This window comes from Benincasa hispida, chromosome 7 (assembly GCF_027475165.1).
Source record: "Benincasa hispida cultivar pf3 chromosome 7, pf3_genome.v1.1, whole genome shotgun sequence".
Lineage (NCBI taxonomy): Eukaryota > Viridiplantae > Streptophyta > Magnoliopsida > Cucurbitales > Cucurbitaceae > Benincasa > Benincasa hispida.
Window position 1 is genome coordinate 61,407,695 of NC_143484.1, and position 19,708 is coordinate 61,427,402.

The 19,708-nt window shown below is 37.2% G+C and overlaps 1 protein-coding gene across 1 annotated transcript; it reads left to right on the plus strand.

The window, feature by feature from the left end:
- Nucleotides 1-5,663: 5,663 nt before the first annotated feature.
- LOC150035311 (uncharacterized) lies at nucleotides 5,664-6,023 on the plus strand. Its single transcript, XM_090315303.1, has one exon. The coding sequence runs from the start codon at nucleotides 5,664-5,666 to the stop codon at nucleotides 6,021-6,023; it is 360 nt and encodes a 119-aa protein (XP_090171429.1).
- Nucleotides 6,024-19,708: the final 13,685 nt, after the last annotated feature.

A 19,708-nucleotide genomic window follows, 5' to 3' on the forward strand; every position in this document is an offset into this window, starting at 1 on the left:
ATCTCGCTCTCTCCAGCTTTCTCGCTGGTTTGGCTCTCGTGACTCTCGCTTTCACTCTTTCTGGTCTCACTCTCACTCTCGCTCACGCTCCCGCTCCCACTCCCACTCCCACTCCCGCTCCTGCTCCCGCTCCCACTCCCGCTCCCACCCTTGCTCTCTCCCGCTGTCTCACTGAGAATCTCACTCTCTTTACTCTCGCTCTCTTCAATTTTCTCTCCAATCTCGCTCTCTCCAATTTTCTCTCCAATCTCGCTAGTTTTCACACGTGGTTGCCTTCACTGCTTGTCTATTCCACTTCCCCTTTTTAACTCTTTCAAATTTTAGGAGTATATGGGCAATTAATTCACCTCCAATTCTTCCAATGAGCAGTGCCCAAACAAAAAAGTTATCTACTGCCCTTTGTCTCCTGAATTAGCTAGCGTCCAACTTCTAACTAATCCTCCCTGATTTTGTCCCCTTATTCATTATTTTTGGATAATTAATAAATTTTCTATTTTTTTTCCAATTCTAAATTTCCACCCGATTTTCCTATTAAATTTATATATTTTTCATTCTTACTTATATATTTTATTTGTTTTCCTGCTTTCTAAATTAGGGTTAGTGTATTACATTTACCATCCTTTTAAATAAAATTTCGTCCTACTTAATATTTAACATTTAATTTCTTGTAGTGTATGCGTACAAATTTGGGTTGTTACAAATCTCTTCAATATATTGCAGACTATCATGCAAAGAGATGTGCTGCATGGGATGCAGCTCATGCTTGGAGTAAACCGAAGAAGAGGTGGTGGGTTCCTTATGAGCAAGTTGAAGATGACTTGAAAAACCCATTTTTCAAGTTTGTGTGATTTTTCAATTTCCAAATTCTATTTTGATTTTAAAATCATATTTTATTTATAAAATCAAAATTTATTAATTTTACAAATTAATTTCATAAATTATTTTTCTAATAAAATTAATAAATAATTATTTAAATAATTTAAATAATTCTAATTAATTTAATATCCAATATTAAAAATTAATAAATAATTATTTAAATAATTTAAATAATTCTAATTAATTTAATATCCAATATTAAATTAATTTTTACACAAATTCATCTTCATATATTTAAATATATTTAAATATATTTTCTCTATTTTTCGTTTGATTCTAATTTGAACGTTTCAAATTAACTTATCACACTACTCTAGAGTTAATCCATTTCCGAGTTAATAGGGGGACCTCATGGACCTACAGATCATGGGCTCCAACGATCCGAGATTAATCGGCTAAACTCATTAGACCGATCTAACCCTCATTCGTAAACTAATGGGTCACTCCACTAAAGCCCATAGTTGAACTCCCCTCGCTTTAGATATATTATGTCCACTCGATATAACCATGATTAGTAAGTTAACCCTTCACAGGCTGTTCGTAATAACGGTTGGGTCAAATCTCTGTTTTACCCCCGAAATTACCTCTTATTCCTTAAGTCCCCACTGATCCCCTAATGAACAATTGTTTTGTGATCCAATCACAAAATCGAGTCCCTCTCATACTAAATGAGAGGCGGGATCCCTTCTACAAGCCCCAGAATCAACACTTAAGGGAACAACCTCTCTACTATCCCTAAAGCGGGTAGGAGTGAATTCCCTCTTGCACCCTATGTCACCAGCTATCTATCCAGTCTTACCCCTGAAATGGCAGTCATATTGAGCTGGCGCTGTTGAGCCAAACCCCACCTATGCAAATCTAAGGGCAATCCCAGATAAACAGGAGTTTATAGTTAGCTCAGGATTAAGGTCAAGTTACCTAGATCATCGCTTTGAAATAGTCAGTCTTAAACAGTAAATAACGTTATAAAGTAAGAGTGACTTATTTTGTGGTCCAATCTTGTACAAACTCTTTTGCACAAGGACACCCCCACTTCTCATGTCCAACATGAACGAATTAGGATTACTTCATTTATAGCACTTTACAACTCTTTGTAACAACTACAGAGCAGGCCGTATCCAATAGTGTTACCATAATAAGGTATCCAACCTTATCTATGTACTATAGATCACTTTGACTATTTACTCGAACCTGATCCACTTTTATGTCTTCACATAAAGTTCAAGTACTCATCCAATAGTCAAAAGACTTTTAGGTTTATTGGATTTCTATTCAAGCAATAGATCTATTCAATAACAACTTTATTGAATTATCAGAATAAGCTCCATTTTTTACATACCACGAGTTTTAGGACATAAAACCCAACACATAGGTGACATGACCTGAATCCTGAATGAGTTATGAACTCCTACCTATGAAAGCGGTCCTACGTGGGTGAGAGTGGCCATTTCGCTGACTCAATATACCTACCATTTTGGAGATTCGTCTGATTGGGGAACTAGGAATACAACTACACAAAACGAAATTCACTCATTCCCTACTGTCAACGTAAGTAAATAAATTGCTCCCTTAAGAACCGATTTCGAGTTTTGAACAATGTGTCGCCACACCCATTTTTAGCCCGAGAGGGGTTGGTTATAATTGGACTATGACTTATTGTTCATTAGAGGGATCAATAGTACTTAAGGAGTTAGATGTAACTACAGGGGTAAAACGATAATTTTGGTTCAACTACACTTACGAGCAATTTGTGAACAGTTATTACATTGTTGACTGGTTATATCTAATGGATATAGAAGTATATTTGTAATGCGAAGAGTGCATCTATCTTTCTTTAGTGGAGTGGCCGAAAGTTATTGGATGTTGGGTAATTTAATTAAAGATGTTTAATTAATTATCCGAGTACTATTTGAGCTTCAATCTATAGGTCCATAAGGTCTTATCTGTAGCTCAATCGGGATTATTAAGATTCAAGTTGATTTTGGATTAATTTGAATTGTTCAAATTAATTGAGAGAATTAATTATATATGATATTATTAATTTAAATTAATTATATCTGATATAATTAAAATAATGTAATTGATATATTATAATATAAAGTTTTTTTGAGAGAAAATAAATATTTAAATATGATTCAAATATTAATTATATGAATTGGATTCATATAACTAAATTTAATATGAATTTGATTCACATTAAATATCTATGATATTGAGAGATTTTCAAACCATAGGTTATATTATATTTGATGTAATATAAACTATAGGTTATATGTTATGTTATATATATAATAAAGTAGTTATTATATATATATATATATATAAATCAATTTAATTAGTTTTTTAAATTTGATTTTTTTAAATTAATTAAGGAGGGAGTTATTACTCCCTCCCCCTAATATGTCTCAAATGAAAATTGTGGGTGGTTTTTGGATGAACTGTTTCTTCCTCATTCTGTACGCATAACAATCTGAGAGTTACACAAAAATAAAATAAAATCATTTTGCTCTAGCAAAAAATTCCTCTCATCTCTAACTCTCTCCCTGAAAAATTAAGAGAAGACCATAACTTTCTCTTCGACTCTCAACCTTAAAGAGAATACAGAGGTTTCTCTTGTGGTACGAATTATTTCGGTGGAATTATTGTGATTTGGTGTTGATACAAGAAGAGATCACAATCGTTTGGAGAGGATTTCGTGAAGTTTTTTTGGACTTCAAGGGTTAGTATTTTTCTTAATCCTCTTCTCCTCTTCTCTACAGTTTGAAGCACACTGTAAATTTTTTTTGTAGAATGCATATTTAGGTTACTGAATTTTATGATTCTGTGTAAATTAAAATTGGGAAACAATCTTGCTTTCGTCTAGGGTTTTCACAAACCTTCATGTGGTATCAGAGCGGTATTTTTGGTTCCCAAATTTTAAATTTTCGGAATTAAAATTCAGTTGATGGTGTGATTCTGCACAAATAATATGTTCATGTTGATGAATGTATGGGTTAATTAGCCGACTTTTACTAAGTTAATAAACTCATTTTTTGTAAAATACTCAGTGGGAGGAAAAAGATATAGACGATATGTTAATTTTTCCACTCCCGTTCTCCCTAAAAGTTCACACCATGAGACTCATGCTTGACCTCGAGGCTCCTTGGGAGCGCTTCCCTTCAGATGGTGTTTGCATGGGTCAATATCAAGGTGAATGGAGAGAGTGTTTATAATAAGTGGAAGAAGAATATGTGTCAACATGTCCTACGGTCTCCTTCATTGGTTTGCATCATGAAATCTTCTTGCACAGCCTCGAGGCATCCTAGGAGCATCCCCCTTCGGATGATTTGTGCATTAGGTCAATATTAGGGTCAAACTTTAGAAATGGTTTCTGGATAGGATCACTTTAAATTTTGCCCCAATCGGTTTTCCCTTTGGTTGGTTCATTGGGATAGAACTCTAGGGTCTCAAATGAAGGGTTACACTTACAAGAAATTGTTAAGCAAGTTAATGATTTCTTGATCAAATCAATGGTGACTAATCATTAAAGTTATTATGGTGTAATGATTGGTTGAGAAGTCTCAATTCAGGGAAGGGGTGACTAACCACCCTTCGGTGGCTTTTGTCCTAAATCACTGAAACATCATTGCAAAATGGAATAATGTTGGGTTCATTATTAATTTTTGCTAAACTGATTGGATTAAAATGAATTTTTGCATAAGTGTCTAAAATAAGTAATTTGTTTTGTATCAGCAAAAATGACTAGTGCTTCAATGTACCTTCTTAATACTCAAATATTGACTGAATTCAATTACACAAATTAGAAAGAATTGATTAAAACTATGTTCGTGGTTAACGACCTTAACTTCATCTTAACTAAGGAATGTCCCCCAGTTCTAACCCTTGATGCAACACGAAATGTTCATGATGCATATAAAAGGTGGACGAAGGCCAATCTTGAGGCTCGAGTACACATTTTGGCAAGCATAAACGATGCCTTGGCCAAAATATTTGAGAGCATAATCACTTCACTTTAGATCATGTAATCAATGCAAGAGTTGTTTGAGCGAATGTCTTCACAATTCAAGTAGGATGGGGTTGATATAGACGAAACCAGTAATGTCAGCTCCCTATTTGAACTCCGGTCCATATTGAATATCAAGTGACAAATAGATGAGGCAAAAGTTGCTAACTCTAGCACAGTTTATCCAAGAGGTTTGACCTCGGAGGAAAACTTAGAGTTCATAATAAAGATGTTCAAGTTGATCCCATTGCTCTCCAAAATAGGAAGAGATCCAACGACGATAAATCTTATTTACTTGTCCTAGAATCGTGCTTAGTAAAGAATAATGATTCTAACTGGATAGTTGATTCATGGGCTACTAATCATGTATGCTCTTACGTACTTTGTTTATGTAAAATCGAAAACAAAATTGCAAGGCGATCATATGCTTCTGCTTGGGATTCAGATTCTTCAGCTTTATCTCAGATGTTTCGATCATCGATGGAATCAAGGAAGGATGCTCTTCCACTCGTCCACCTGTTCTTGATGGAACAAACTATTCATACTGGAAAGCTTGAATAGATGCCTTCTTAAAATTGATTGATAGCAAAACTTGGAAGGTTGTTGTATCCGGATGGGCACATTCTATCATCAAGTCTGGGGATGGAAAGGAAATTTTGAAGCCAGAGGCTCAGTGGTCTGAAGAAGAAGATGAAGCCTCATTGGGAAATTTTCGTCCTTGAATGTAATATTCAATGGTGTAGATCATAACATATACAGATTTATTAATACTTGTGTCTCAGCTATGGAGACATGGGATATCTTGTCTGTTGCTCATGAGGTAACGCCTAAAGTAAAGATTTCCAGGTTGCAATTGGTGACATCAAAGTTTGAGCATCTTAGAATGAATGACGAGGAATCCATTTTTGAATTTAATGTTCGGTTGCCAGATATTACAAATGAGTCGTTTTCTCTTGGAGAGAAGATTTCAAAAGAAAAACTTGTCAGGAAAGTTTTGAGATCTCTACTTAAGAGATTTGACATGAAAGTTACAATCATTGAGGAAACTCAAGACATAATAAAGTTGAGAGAACCTGAATTATTTGGCTTCTTACTCACTTTTGAAATGTCCCTTGATGGGAAAGCTGAAAAGAAAAATAAGTGAATTGTTTTTCAATCAACTGTTAAAGAAGAGTTTATTAGTGACGATAAAGATTCTGAAGATCCTCTTGCTGAATCGATTGCATTACTTTCAAAATAGTTTAATCATGTGCTCAAACAATTTGGCAAGAAGTCTGGCTCTTACAATAGTAACAAGTCTAGAGGATCTATTCCCAATCAATTTAGATCTCATAATAGTAAAAAGGAAGCTGACAAGACAAGTAATTTTTTTTCTTACAAAGAAAAGAACTTCAAATGTAGAAAGTGTGGTGGATTGGTCATATACAGGCCGATTGTCTCATTTTTATGAAGAAACAAAGCAAAGGCTATGTTTTAATGTTGTTACTGAATCTGAAGATAGCAATGACTCCGAGGATGATGTTAAAGCATTTGTCAGCAATATCTCCTCAAACACTTCGTCATGTAATATTTCTGAATATGATGTGTATACAAAAACTTACCATGACACTGCAGGACTTGAGTTTACAAAACCTTCTTATCATGCTCTTTTTTCTCAAATGGTAAGATGATCAGAAAGCCCTTGATATGCAAAAAGAAAAAATTGAGATGGCTACTTATGTAGAATATTGCAGATTTAAAGCATAAACATTCTCATGTTAAAGCTGAAAAGGATTTCGTATGCAAGAATATCAGAATGTTAAATACTGATACTGAATCTCTAGAGAAAATTTTGACATAAGGAAAATCTACGGGTGATAAGACTGTGCTTGGATTTCCTAAAAGAGGAAGGGCACTATAATCAATCAAAATAGAAAAGAAAGCAAAAGATTGAATTTTCTAAAGCTCAAAATTTAAAATCTTATGAGTTTACAGGTACATCTACCAACAATGTTGTGCTGAAAGATAACCATTTGAATAGACTAAGATGAATCTACTACTACTGTTGAAAGGTGGGACACAAATGTTCCTTTTATTTTCGGTTACTGAAGATTCTCTACATATCCACCTATTCCAGAAGTACTCCCTATGTTACACAGAATTATTATAACAGACAAACGAGAGTCAAACAGGTATGGAGAGAGAAAAATAGTCAGAATAAATGTAATGTGGTTTTGACTTTGTTGGAGTTTCATGCAATTAACGAAAGCAAATAGAATCATTAAGCACACTAATTCATCAATTTTAGCATTTAAGTAAATATGTTCATAACATAAAATAGGGTTTAATGGTATACCTTTAAAGACCTTCTTCAATCTACGAATTCATCTTCAATCTTGATTCCAAAAGCTTGTAATCCACCACTTGGTTTTTCCTACTATTCTCTTGGACCTTAGATTAAATTGTGGGATCAAAATGAACTTGAATTTAAGGAATTTTGAGAGGGGAAGAACCAATTTCTGCTAGAGAGAGAAAAACTTCTTCTTCAACGTCTCAATCTAGAAAAACCAGTTTGCATGCATCTATCTTAGCTCAAATTGGAGTTCCTTTTGTTCTCCTTCAGCCGACCATCTATCTTCACAAGAGAATGACACCTCCTATTAAAGAAGATAGTGGAATTTCATGGTGTTTAACGTGGAATAAATACACTAAGTGGAATTTCTCACAATTTTAATTGAATTCATAATTCAATTTAATTAAATTTTGAAATCAAAATTTCATATATGTACTAATTCAATAATTAATATATAATTTCATTAATTTTATACAAAATTAATTTAATAATTAATTCTTAAATAAAATTAATTTTTAATAGTTAATTAAGCAATTTAGTTAATTAATTATAATAATTTAATATCAAATATTAAATTAATAAAACACCAATTCCTTAATCATGAATCTCTATTCATGTAATTTATATTTAAATCAAATTTAATATTTTTCAATTCTCCGATTTCATTTAATTCGATAATTAAATGCATAATTATATCGTATATAATTACTAATTCCCTTAATTTGAATTTGAATGTTTTAAATTCTCTCATCACGCTATTCTAAGGTTCAATCCATTTGTGAGCTAGTAGGGGGACCTAATGGACTTGTAGATCATGGGCTTCAACGATCCAAGATTAACCTACTAGACTCTTTAACCTAATTAACCAACATTCATTAACTACCGGGTCACTCCACACTCCCTTCACTATAGATATAATTGTGTCCACTTGATATAACCATAATCAGTAAGTCAATCATTCACAGGTTCGTAATAACGGCCGGGTCAAAAAGTTGTTTTATTTTCGAGATTACATCTTGTTTCATAAATCCCACTGATCCTCTAATGAACAATTAGTTTTTGAACCAATCACTAAACCGAGTTCCTCTCGGGCCAATGAAATAAGAGTTATCAATGTTATCTTCTATAGCTTAAACATGTATGTAGAAACATACAAGTGGCTCATGTTTAAGTGATAACTCAAATGGTCTGTAGTAGATGGATAAGGTTGGATACCTTATCCAGGTGACACTATGAATACGACCCGCTTTGTAGATGTTACAATTGTTATGAAGTGCTACAAATGATCTAATCCTGATCATTCATATGGAGACATGTGAGCGGGGGTGTTCTATACAAAAGGGTTTGTATAAAACTGGACCACGAAATGAATAGTTTATTTATATAACGCTGTTAATAGTAGAGGCTTCCACCAGGATGACCATAGGTGACTTGACTTGAATCTTGAGTGAGTTATGAACTCCTATCTATGAAGGCAGTCCTTTGATTTGTATGGGTGAGAATGGCCAGATCCCCGACTCAATAAGCCTACCATTTTAAGGATTCCTCTAATTAGAGAGCTGGGAATACAGCTACACAAAACGAAATTCACTCCTTCCTTAATGTCGGGTTATGTAGATAAATTTCTCCCTTAAGGGCTGATTTCAGGACTTGAACAATGTGGCACTACACCCTCTTTTGGTCTGAGAGGGATCAGTGGTACTTAAGGAGTTAGATGTAACTACAAGGGCAAAATAGTAATTTCGGCCTAGCTGTATTTACGAGCAATTTATGAAGGGTCATTGAACTATTGATTGGTTATATCCAATGGACTCAGAAATATATCTGTAGTGCGAAGAGTGCAGTTGTCGGTCTTTAGTAGAATGACTGGCAGTTAATGGATGTTGGATAATTTAATTAAAGAAGTCTAATTAATTATCCGTGTACCATTAGAACTTCAATCTACAAGTTCATAAGGTACCCTCTGTAGCTCAACAGGGATTAATTATATACGATATAATTAATTTAAATTAATTATATGTGATATAATCAATATAATGTATTTGATACATTATAATATAAAGTTTATTTTGAGAGGAATTAGATATTTGAATATGATTCAAATACTATTTATATGGATTGGATTCATAGAATTAAATTTAGTATAAATGTGATTTATATTAAATGTCATACATTATTGAGAGAAATAAAAACTATAGGTTATATTGTATTTGATACAATATAAAAACTATAAGTTATTTGTTATATATGATATAAAATATAGTTTAATATATATTATATGATAAGGTAGTTATCATATAAATATATATTAAATTCTTATTATTATTTGTTAAATTAAATTTTGAATTTAATTTTGGAGGGAGTTAACTCCCTCCCCCTATTTTCTCTCAATTTTAATCATGTGGTGGAGAGTGTTGGTTCTTTTATGGTTTTTCTTCACCTTCTTCACAGAAATGCATTTTTTTACAGTAGTTCCCAGAAAAAAGCACACAAGGCCTCTCTCTAAAATTCTCCCCCTCTTCCCAAAAGAATTTAGAGCACACACCTCCTGAAATTCTCAACCCCTAAGGAGAATACAGAAGGCTCCACTTGGTGGTGTCCTTATTGGGTATTCGTGATTGAGTTGTTTGTGACAGATTGAGGAGGGATTTCATGAAGAAGTTGTTCTTCAGGGGTAAGTTATTTTCTAACCCAAATTCTCTTCTTTGTTTTCTTTCTAATTGCATGTTGTAAATTTAGTTTGAATTGCATAATTATTTCTCTGTAATTTTGTATTCTGTGAAAATTGGAAATTGGGAACAATCCGCGCTTCCGCAGTACACTACCTATCGTTTAGTTGTCGAGAGACTACACGACAGCTCAAAGTGTTTGTCTAAGCGATCGTGTACACGTACATCTGTCTAAACGATCGTGTAAATGATTTAGCCACATTACCTAAACGACCGTGTACCTGATAACGTCAGAAATGCACATTATCATAGTACTAAGTTCTTAAACAATGTTGGATTGCTTTGATGAAATATGTTAAATTGCGTCCATTAAGCATAAATTCTATAATATTGCGGTCGCACGCATCCAACGCATTAGAGCTATTGATCTTTATATTTTTGTGTAGAATATGCGTTAACGCAATGCAGAGATTGCGATCATAGGAATACATTGGTCGAGCACAACTTCACCGCAAGACTTTGCGTTGATCGTGCTCGCAAACATTCGCCTAAGAAGAATCATCGCAACTTGGTCAGCACAACATGGTGGGCGCATCTAGATGAAAGGATAATTAAGATCGATGGGATAGAAAGCTAACGGCAGTCGGATCCAAATTAAGTTGACAGCCGATAACGGTCACAAAGTATATTCAGCTTTATCGGTGATAATTATCCAGCGCATCAGTCAGGAATTAAAGTTGTCCCATCTGTACAACCGGGAGAGAGAAACCGTCTTTCACCATGGAAACTCTATAAATACCAAGTGCATTCTTCAGAGAAGGGGTTAAGCAGTCGATTACTTCATCACTTTACAAGTTCACGCCTCTGTCCACAGTTTTCTTCCATTTTAAGGCGGACGCGAGGAAGAAGGTGTGCCGATAGATTGTTTCGGCAAGCTTGGGAAAGCACTAGAAGCTTCAAGACAAAGAGAGGGTCGATGCCTACGAAAGCGGGAGAATTTGTAGATCAGAATAGAGAGATTCAGTGTAAAAAGCCTCGGTCAGCAAGGAATTGAAACCACGCTCTCTACCTTTATTTTCCATTATCATTTTGTACTCAACTCAGTTATAAGAATGGAATGTCTTTCTCTATATCTGTTTACTCTCTGTTATTCAAGCATGAGTAGCTAAATTAGTTGAATGGGTTGAGAAGTAGTTAGCTAGCATAACGAGGGAATCTTCATCTTTGCGATTATTTTGTTTATGTATGATTCATTCGTCTATTAGAGATACTCGGGAGGGTAGTCTAAAGATAGGATCTAGACTTGGGAAGGTCAGGTCAGAATCTAGGTTTGGAAGAACCAGATTAGAACGCATAAACGAGAGATAGGCACTTAGGAATGAGTACTATTTGTTATTAACGCATCGCATGCATCTTAGCAATAAGGTATGATTGTATGCGGTCACCTTGCTTTCATGCATTTTGCATCAACGCATAGGACAAGAGTAGAGACTTACGGATAAGCTCTATGGACATTTTGCATTCAACACATGCGTCCTAGACTTAGAAGCATCGCATTTACTTTGGGAAATGACTTGCTGTGCATGGTTGTAGTATGATCGCAAGGTTTGACGCACTCCCGAGTAATGCTAGCTTAAAGACCTTCTCAACCCATTCATCGCATACTCACTGCATCTATCAACACAACTATCTGTCTCAAATCTGTCGCCTTTATTTACTTCTTTTTAATCAATGTTACAACACACCTAAAACTTATTATTTACTTGGTTAGCACAAAGTTTCATAAATATTACCAACAAAACTATTTTCACAAGTCCCTGTGTCCGACCCTAGACTTACCAGGAAACTCAGAGGAATTTACATTTGAATTCCGTTGGGGAAACTTGAGTGCCCAACACAATCCATCAATGCATATCATCCATATTTCCATTCAATAAAATAACGCATCAAGTTTTTGGCGCCGTTGCTGGGGACTTTCAATCTCTGGCGAACTACAACCCAGATTTTTGTGAAAACACCGCAATGTCAAGTGATGTGCTCAAATTCAGGTAAGGAGCAATGTTAAGTTTTTGGCGCCGTTAACAGTAATTTTTGTGATTTCTTTGCAGAACTTTCAATCTCTGGCGAACTACAACCCAGAGATTGAGAGAACATTTCGAAGGAGACTACGAGACCACCAACAACAACCACAATCTGATAAAGAAGAGATGGCGGAGCAGCCTGAAGGTGGAGCACCAAATGATAATAATGTCATGGCGAATCCGATTCTATTGGCAAACGATTGTAATAGGCCCATTAGGGACTATGCATCGCCAAATCTCTATGATTTCTCTCCAGGAATCATGAGGCCTGCCTTCGGTGAAATTATATTCGAAATGAAACTGGTGGTGCTGCAGATGATCCAGCCTGCAGGTCAATTCGGAGGAAGGCGTAGCGAGGATCCGCACGCCCACCTTCGAAGTTTTATTGAAATCTGCAATACTTTTGTGTTCCCGAACATCTCTGCTGAAGAAGTTTGACTAACGTTGTTCCCATTTTCTCTCTGTGATTAGGCTAGGAAATGGGCTTATTCACTCGAACCAGGAGAGATTACTTCTTAGGAGCAAGTAGTGGAGAAATTCATGAAAAAGTATTTTCCACCTACCGAGAATGCAAGATGAAGAAGGCTTATTACTAATTTTTAACAAGATATGGACAAATCGCTCAGTGATGCTTGGGCGAGGTTTAAAAGGTTGGTCCGAGATTGTCCGCATAATGGGCTACCAAACTACCTTCAAATGGAAATTTTCTATCACAATTTGAATCCTGCTTCGCAAACCACTGCCAATGTGGCAGCTGCTGGTGGTCTGCTTGACAAAACTTACAAGGAGGCGAAGAATATTCTGGACCGCATCTCCAAGAACCATGAAGACTGGAGGGAGAGTGACTAAAGATTGAGACTCAAAGATTCCGATGCAAATAACGGTGCCATTGTTTCGTTACAAAACCAAATGACCGCAATGATGAATTTGATTCAAGGAATGGCGATCAGCAGCCCAATGCCGCAAAATGGGCAAATTAACACAATAAGTCAAAACCGCAAGGTGTGTGACTTGCGGGGATGGGCATGTGATGGAAGATTGCCCGCAAAATTCACAGTCTGTATATTTTGTAAAGAATAATCCCTTTTCAAACACTTACAACCCCGGGTGGAGAAACCACCCCAATTTTGCCTGGAAGAATCAACAACAAAATTTTCAATCCGTGGCGCAAAAAGAAGGGCCACAAGGATTCTTCCAATGCAACAATGGTCAACAAAGCAACCAAGCAAGTAGCTCACAATAACCAACGCAATCTTCTTCTCTAGAGAGCCTATTGAAGCAATATATAGGGAAAAACAAGACAGTGCTTCAAAGTCAGGCTACGCCCATCCGCAACCTTGAATTGCAAATGGGCCAAATTGCGAATGAGCTAAAAAGCAGACCGCAAGGGGCGTTACCAAGTTCAACCAAGCTTCCATGCAACCCAGGGGGATCAGGTAAGGAGCAATGTTAGGTTGTGACATTGCACAGTGGAAAGACTGTGGAGGGAGAAAAGAAGGATCAGAGTAGACCAACTTCCATCGCAACTGAGCCCGAGATTGCGGTATTGCAAGAAGAAGAAAGAGAGAATGAAGTAGTGGAACCTGAGGTTGCGTCGACCTCAAAGTTAAATGAAACAGGAACCGTAAAGTCTAGTTACCACCTTTCCCTCAGAGGTTAAGAAAGAAGAAAAATGAAGAGGTACAGTACCAACGCTTCTTATCTATTTTAAAACAACTACCCTTTCAGTGAGGCGATTGAGGAAATGCCTGTCTATGCCAAATTTCTGAAGGACATGATAAGTAAGAAGAGAGGCGCTGAAAAATTTTCAACGGTGGCATTAACGCAAAGTTCCAAATCTATTATCCCACCGAAGATAAGCGATTCTGGGAGTTTCACTATTCCTTGCTCCATAGGACGACTCTATATTGGGCAAGCCCTATGTGATTTGTGGGCCGGCATTTGATGCCGCTGTCAATCTTTCGACAATTAAATGTGGGACAACTTGTGCCCACATCCGTGACTCTCTAATTGGCTGATAGATCTCTGCTTCATCCAGAAGGTAAGGTGAAGGACGTGCTAATCATGATTGATAAATTTATTTTGCTAGTTGACTTCATCATCCTAGATTATGAGGCCGACAAGGATGTACCATCATTTTGGGGTGACCTTTTCTATCAACGGGTCGTGCTCAAATTGATGTGCACAAGGGAGAAATCACTTTGAGCATAAATGGACAGCAGCTCAAATTTAATATAATTCGTACCATGAAATTCTCAGATGAGGAAGATCTACAAGATTCTGACGATGACCTGAATTTGATTGAAGAAGAAAAGTCTAATGAAGAGGATGCCAATGCATCCATAGCTGCCTGCAATGCGATCGTAGAAAAAACAAACAAAGAAGAAAGAAAAATCACAATGCAAGAAGAAGAGCCAAAAGAAGAAAGAAAAACAACGCAACCTTCCCTCGTGGAACCACCAACCCTTGAACTAAAAACCCTACCAACACATTTGAAGTACGCATTTCTGGGGTAGGATGAGAAGCTGCCAGTGATAATTTCCTCTGCGCTCAATGAAGATCAAAAGAATGCATTGATAAGCATTCTTAAGAAACATGTGCGAGCAATTGGCTGGACGCTCGCTGACATCAGAGGAATTAGCCCCGTTATCATAGTACTAAGTTCTTAAACAATGTTGGATTGCGTTGATGAAATATGTTAAATTGCGTCTATTAAGCATAAATTCTATAATATTGCGGTCGCACGCGTCCAACGCATAAGAGCAGTTGATCTTTATATTTTTGTGCAGAATATGCGTTAATGCAATGCAGAGATTGCGATCATAGGAATACATTGGTTGAGCGCAACTTCACTGCAAGACTTTGCGTTGATCGTGCTCGCAAACATTCGCCCAAGAAGAATCACCGCAACTTGGTCGGCACAACATGGTGGGCGCATCTGGGTGAAAGGATAATTAAGATCGATGGGATAGGAAGCTGACGGCAGTCGGATCCAAACTAAGTTGACAGTCGATAATGGTCATAAAGTACATTCAGCATTATCGGTGACAATTATCCGGTGCATCAGTCAGGAATTAAAGTTGTCTCATCTGTACAATCGAGAAAGAGAAGCCGCCTTTCACCATAGAAACTCTATAAATACCAAGGGCATTCTTCAGAGAAGGGGTTAAGCAATCGATTACTTCATCACTTTACAAGTTCACGCCTCTATCCATAGTTTTCTTCCATTTTAAGGCGGACGCGAGGAAGAAGGTGTGCCAATAGATCGTTCCAGCAAGCTCGGGAAAGCACCGAAAGCTCCAAGATAGAGAGAGGGCCGACGCCTGCGGAAGCAGGAGAATTTGTAGATCAGAATAGAGAGATTCAGTGTAAAAATCCTCGATCAGCAAGGAATTTCTACCAGGCTCTCTACCTTTATTTTCCATTATCATTTTGTACTCAACTCAGTTATAAGAATGGAATGTCTTTCTCTATATCTGTTCACTCTCTGTTATTCAAGCATGAGTAGCTAAATTAGTTGAATGGGTTGAGAAGTAGTTAGCTAGAATAATGAAGGAATCTTCATCTTTGCGATTATCTTGTTTATGTATGTTTCATTCGTCTATTAGAGATACTCGGGTGGGTAGTCTAAAGATAGGATCTAGACTTGAGAAGGTCAGGTTAGAATCTAGGTTTGAAAGAACCAGATTAGAACGCATAAATGGGAGATAGGCGCTTAGGAATGAGCACTATTTGTTATTAACGCATCACATGCATCTTAGCAATAAGGTATGATTGTATGCGGTCACCTTACTTTCATGCATTTTGCATCAATGCATAGGACAAGAGTAGAGACTTAGGGATAAGCTCTATGGACATTTTGCATTCAACACATGCATCCTAGACTTAGGAGCATCGCATTTACATTGGGAAATGACTTGTTGTGCATGGTTGTAGCATGATGGCAAGGTTTGACGCACTCTTGTGTAACGCTAGCTAAAAGACCTTCTCAACCCGTTCATCGCATACTCATTACATCTATCAATGCAACTATCTTTCTCAAATCCGTTATTATTTACTTGGTTACCACAAAGTTTCATAAATATTACCAACGTAACTATTTTCACAAGTCCCTGTGTTCAACCCTAGACTTATCAAGAAACTCAGAGGAATTTACACTTGAATTCTGCTGGGGAAACTTGAGTGCCCAACACAATCCATCAACATATATCATCCATATTTCCATTCAATAAAATAACGCATCAGTACCTTTTCTAAATGATCAAGCACAGTTTATACATAGACACAAACCTCTCCCACTTGCTTGGTCGTTAAATACAATCGTTGTTTCCTCCTCTCCTCTACCAAATCCAATAGAGCCTACACCTTCTGAATTCTCACTCTGAGAATACCAAGGTACCAAGTTCACTGAGTCGTGGTTCCGAGAGGCTACTTGTTCGTGGAAAAGCCTGTTCATTTGATGAGCAAAAGCAAGAGATTTGGGTAGACGATTGTAATGATAGCGAGAGGTGCTAATCCAAACGAGAGCGAGAGGTAAGTCTCTCATTCCTTTGTATTTAATTCATTGAAATCATGTCGTAATCTGTTCTGAAATGCATAAATGGCTTGTATGTTTGTGAATGTTTGTAATTCTGTCACAATGAATTTGGAACGATCTTGCTTCCACTCATAGGTTCTCTTTGATAAAAGTTCCTTCAATTGGTATTAGAGACAGGTTCTGATATTCCAAATCTATTGTTGTATAGAATAACATTTACATTCTTGGTGGGTAAAGCATGTTTGCATTCTGTTTAAGTGTTAAAGAGGTTTGTGGATGTGGATTAATGGTGTTTTCTAGGATGGCTGCCTCTGGTTATTTAATTCTTTTACATTCAAAGTTAATTGTAAGGGGCCCTGTGTTTTTAGGCGTATTAAATTGCTGTCGAGTCTGTAATTCAAAGTGTTTGAGTTAGTGTGAGTTGCTCGTGATGAAGCTTTAAGGCAAGGAATTGCACTGTACTTCGAGGAAGAAGAAGACCAAACGTTGGTCGGATTGTATAAACGATGGGGGTAAGCGATCATTGAGTATGTAATACTCGACAGCAAGGTAGACGTGCGTGCACTTAACGATCGTGTAGCTCAACAAGCTTTATCGCTTAGTCACTGACTACACGATCGTGAATAAAAGTTACTTAAGTGTTTGTTCTATGGTTGTCTAGACGATCGTGCTTCATAGCAACGTCGTCATCTATACAATCGTTCAGACTTGCACGTTTAATATTAAGTAGAACATTCAGTGGGAGGTACTTGGGGTACATGATACTTCATTTAAATCTCTTTGTGTTTCTCCTTTTATGTTCACCGTGGGATCTATCCTCGGCTTTGTGGCACCTTGGGAGTGCCCCCCTAAAGGATGGGGTTTAGGTAGGTCAATACCAAGGTGAATGGAGAGAATGTTCATAGTAAGTGGGAGCAGAATGTGCGACAACATATCCCATGGTCTTTCCCATTAGGTTGGATATCGTTTTTGTGCATTGCCTCGAGGCACCCTGGGAGTGTCCCCCTAAAGGATGGCAGTTTTGCACGACTCTTTATCTGATCTTCTGTATAGGATAAAGTCACTTTAGTCTCTTTTCCTAATCTGCTTTTCCCCTACGGTGGGTGCATTAGGGTGGGACTCTAGGGCCGAAAATGAGGGGTTACACTTACGCGAAATTATTAAAGGTTAACAGTTTTGGACCGAAAAATGGTGACTATTAGAGTCTTTACAAGAATTGTTTCTGCCTGGTTGAGAGTGTCTCATCCTAGTGAAGGGGCATCTGATCACCCCATCGGTAACTTTTGTCCTGCCTCGCTGGGGCATCATTGCGAAATAGATGTCTTTTCACTTAGGGTACATGGAAACTATTTTGCTAAAACTAAAATTGGTGTTAAAAGTGGTATTGCATAGACTCGTTAAGTTTGTTCTATTTTTAGTAACATTAGAATGGCTATAGCCACATTAGCTGTTTTAAGTGTCGACAAATTGACTGGCGAGAACTACACCAGTTAGAAACACACGATCACAACAATTTTAATCATCAATGACCTGAAGTTCGTCCTTACGGAGGAGTGTCCTCCTATTCCACCTTAGAATGCCACTCAAAATGTTCGGGAGGCTTATGAGCGTTGGACACGGGCGAACGAGAAGGCCCGAGCTTACATCTTGGCCAGTCTAAATGACATTTTGGCCAAGAAGCATGAGCCTATGGTCTCAGCGTGTGAGATCATGGAGTCCCTAAGGGGAATGTTTGGACAACTATCTGGACAGCTCAAGCACGAAGCTCTGAAATGCATCTTCAACTTCAAAATGGAGGAAGGCACCTCTATTCATGAACATGTGCTGAACATGATGGTCCACTTCAATGTGGCGAAGATGAATAGGTCACGCATCAATGAGGGTAGCCAGATTAACATAATTCTACACTCGTTGCCAGATATCTTCCTGCAGTTTGTCAATAACGCTATACTGAACAAAATAGACTATACCCTTATAACTCTCCTCAACGAGTTGCAGACATTCCAATCCTTGCTGAAAAGTAAGGAGAAGAACGTTGGTGAGGCAAATGTTGCTTCGTCATCAAAGAAGTTCCATAAAGGTTCAACCTTAGGAATGAAGTCTGCACCTTCTACTTCTAACACCATCAAGTGGAAGAAGAAGAAGGGTGATAAGAGGAAGGGGAAGGGGAAGGCACCTGCTAACCCACGGCCTGTCACCCAATGGGATACGCGACCAGCGCCGGTTGATAAAGAAGAGTGTTTCCATTGCAACCAGAATGGATACTGGAAGCGAAACTGTCCTCGCTGGATTAAGGGGAAGAAGAAGGCTAAAGTCAAGGCAAAACAAGGTAAATACCATTTACTAGTTTTGGCAACCTGTTTAGTGGAGAACGATGATTCTGCTTGGATTATTGGCTCTGGGTCCACCAATCATGTTTGTTCTTCTTTTCAGGGGATTAGATCCTAGCGGCAGCTTGAGGCTAGAGAGATGACGATGCGAGTAGGCACCGGGCACGTTAGCTAGGCAGTGTGAGGGCTCCAGTTGACTTTACAGAAGAAGTTTATCATTTTGAATGATGTTTATATAGTTCCCGAGTTAAAGAGGAACTTAATTTCTGTAAAGTGTCTGATTCAATGTAAATATACTCTTCACTTTGATTTGAATAAATTGTTTTACTCATAAAGATGGTGTTGAGATTTGTTCAGCAAAATTGGAAAACAACTTGTATATGCTAAGGCAAGCAACAAGTTCCCTCCATAACATAGAGATGTTTAAAACTGTTGTAACTCAAAATAAACGAAAAAAGGTTTCTCCAAAAGAAAATATCCAACTTTGGCACCTTCGATTAGAGCACATCAATCTCAATAGATTTGAGAAATTGGTAAAGAATGGACTTCTAAGCTAGTTAGAGAAAAAAAATTACCGATGTGTGAATCTTACCTTGAAGGCAAGATGACTAAAAGACCTTTTACTGGAAAAGGTTATCGAGCCAAAGAGCCTCTAGAGTTAGTGCATTTAAACCTTTGTAGTCCGATGAGTGTGCGAGCCAGGAGAGGCTATGAGTATTTCATCACTTTTACTGATGTTACTCTCAGTATGGGTATATTTATTTGATGTAATGGAAATTTGAATCCTTTGAAAAGTTCAGAGAGTTCAAGGCTGAAGTTGAAAACACATAAGATAGATGGAATAAAACACTTAGATCAGATTGATGTTGAGAGTTTTTGG

Excerpts from the sequence above, each read along its gene's own strand:
- LOC150035311 (XM_090315303.1), top strand. The coding sequence starts at position 5,664 with ATGGAGACATGGGATATCTTGTCTGTTGCTCATGAGGTAACGCCTAAA.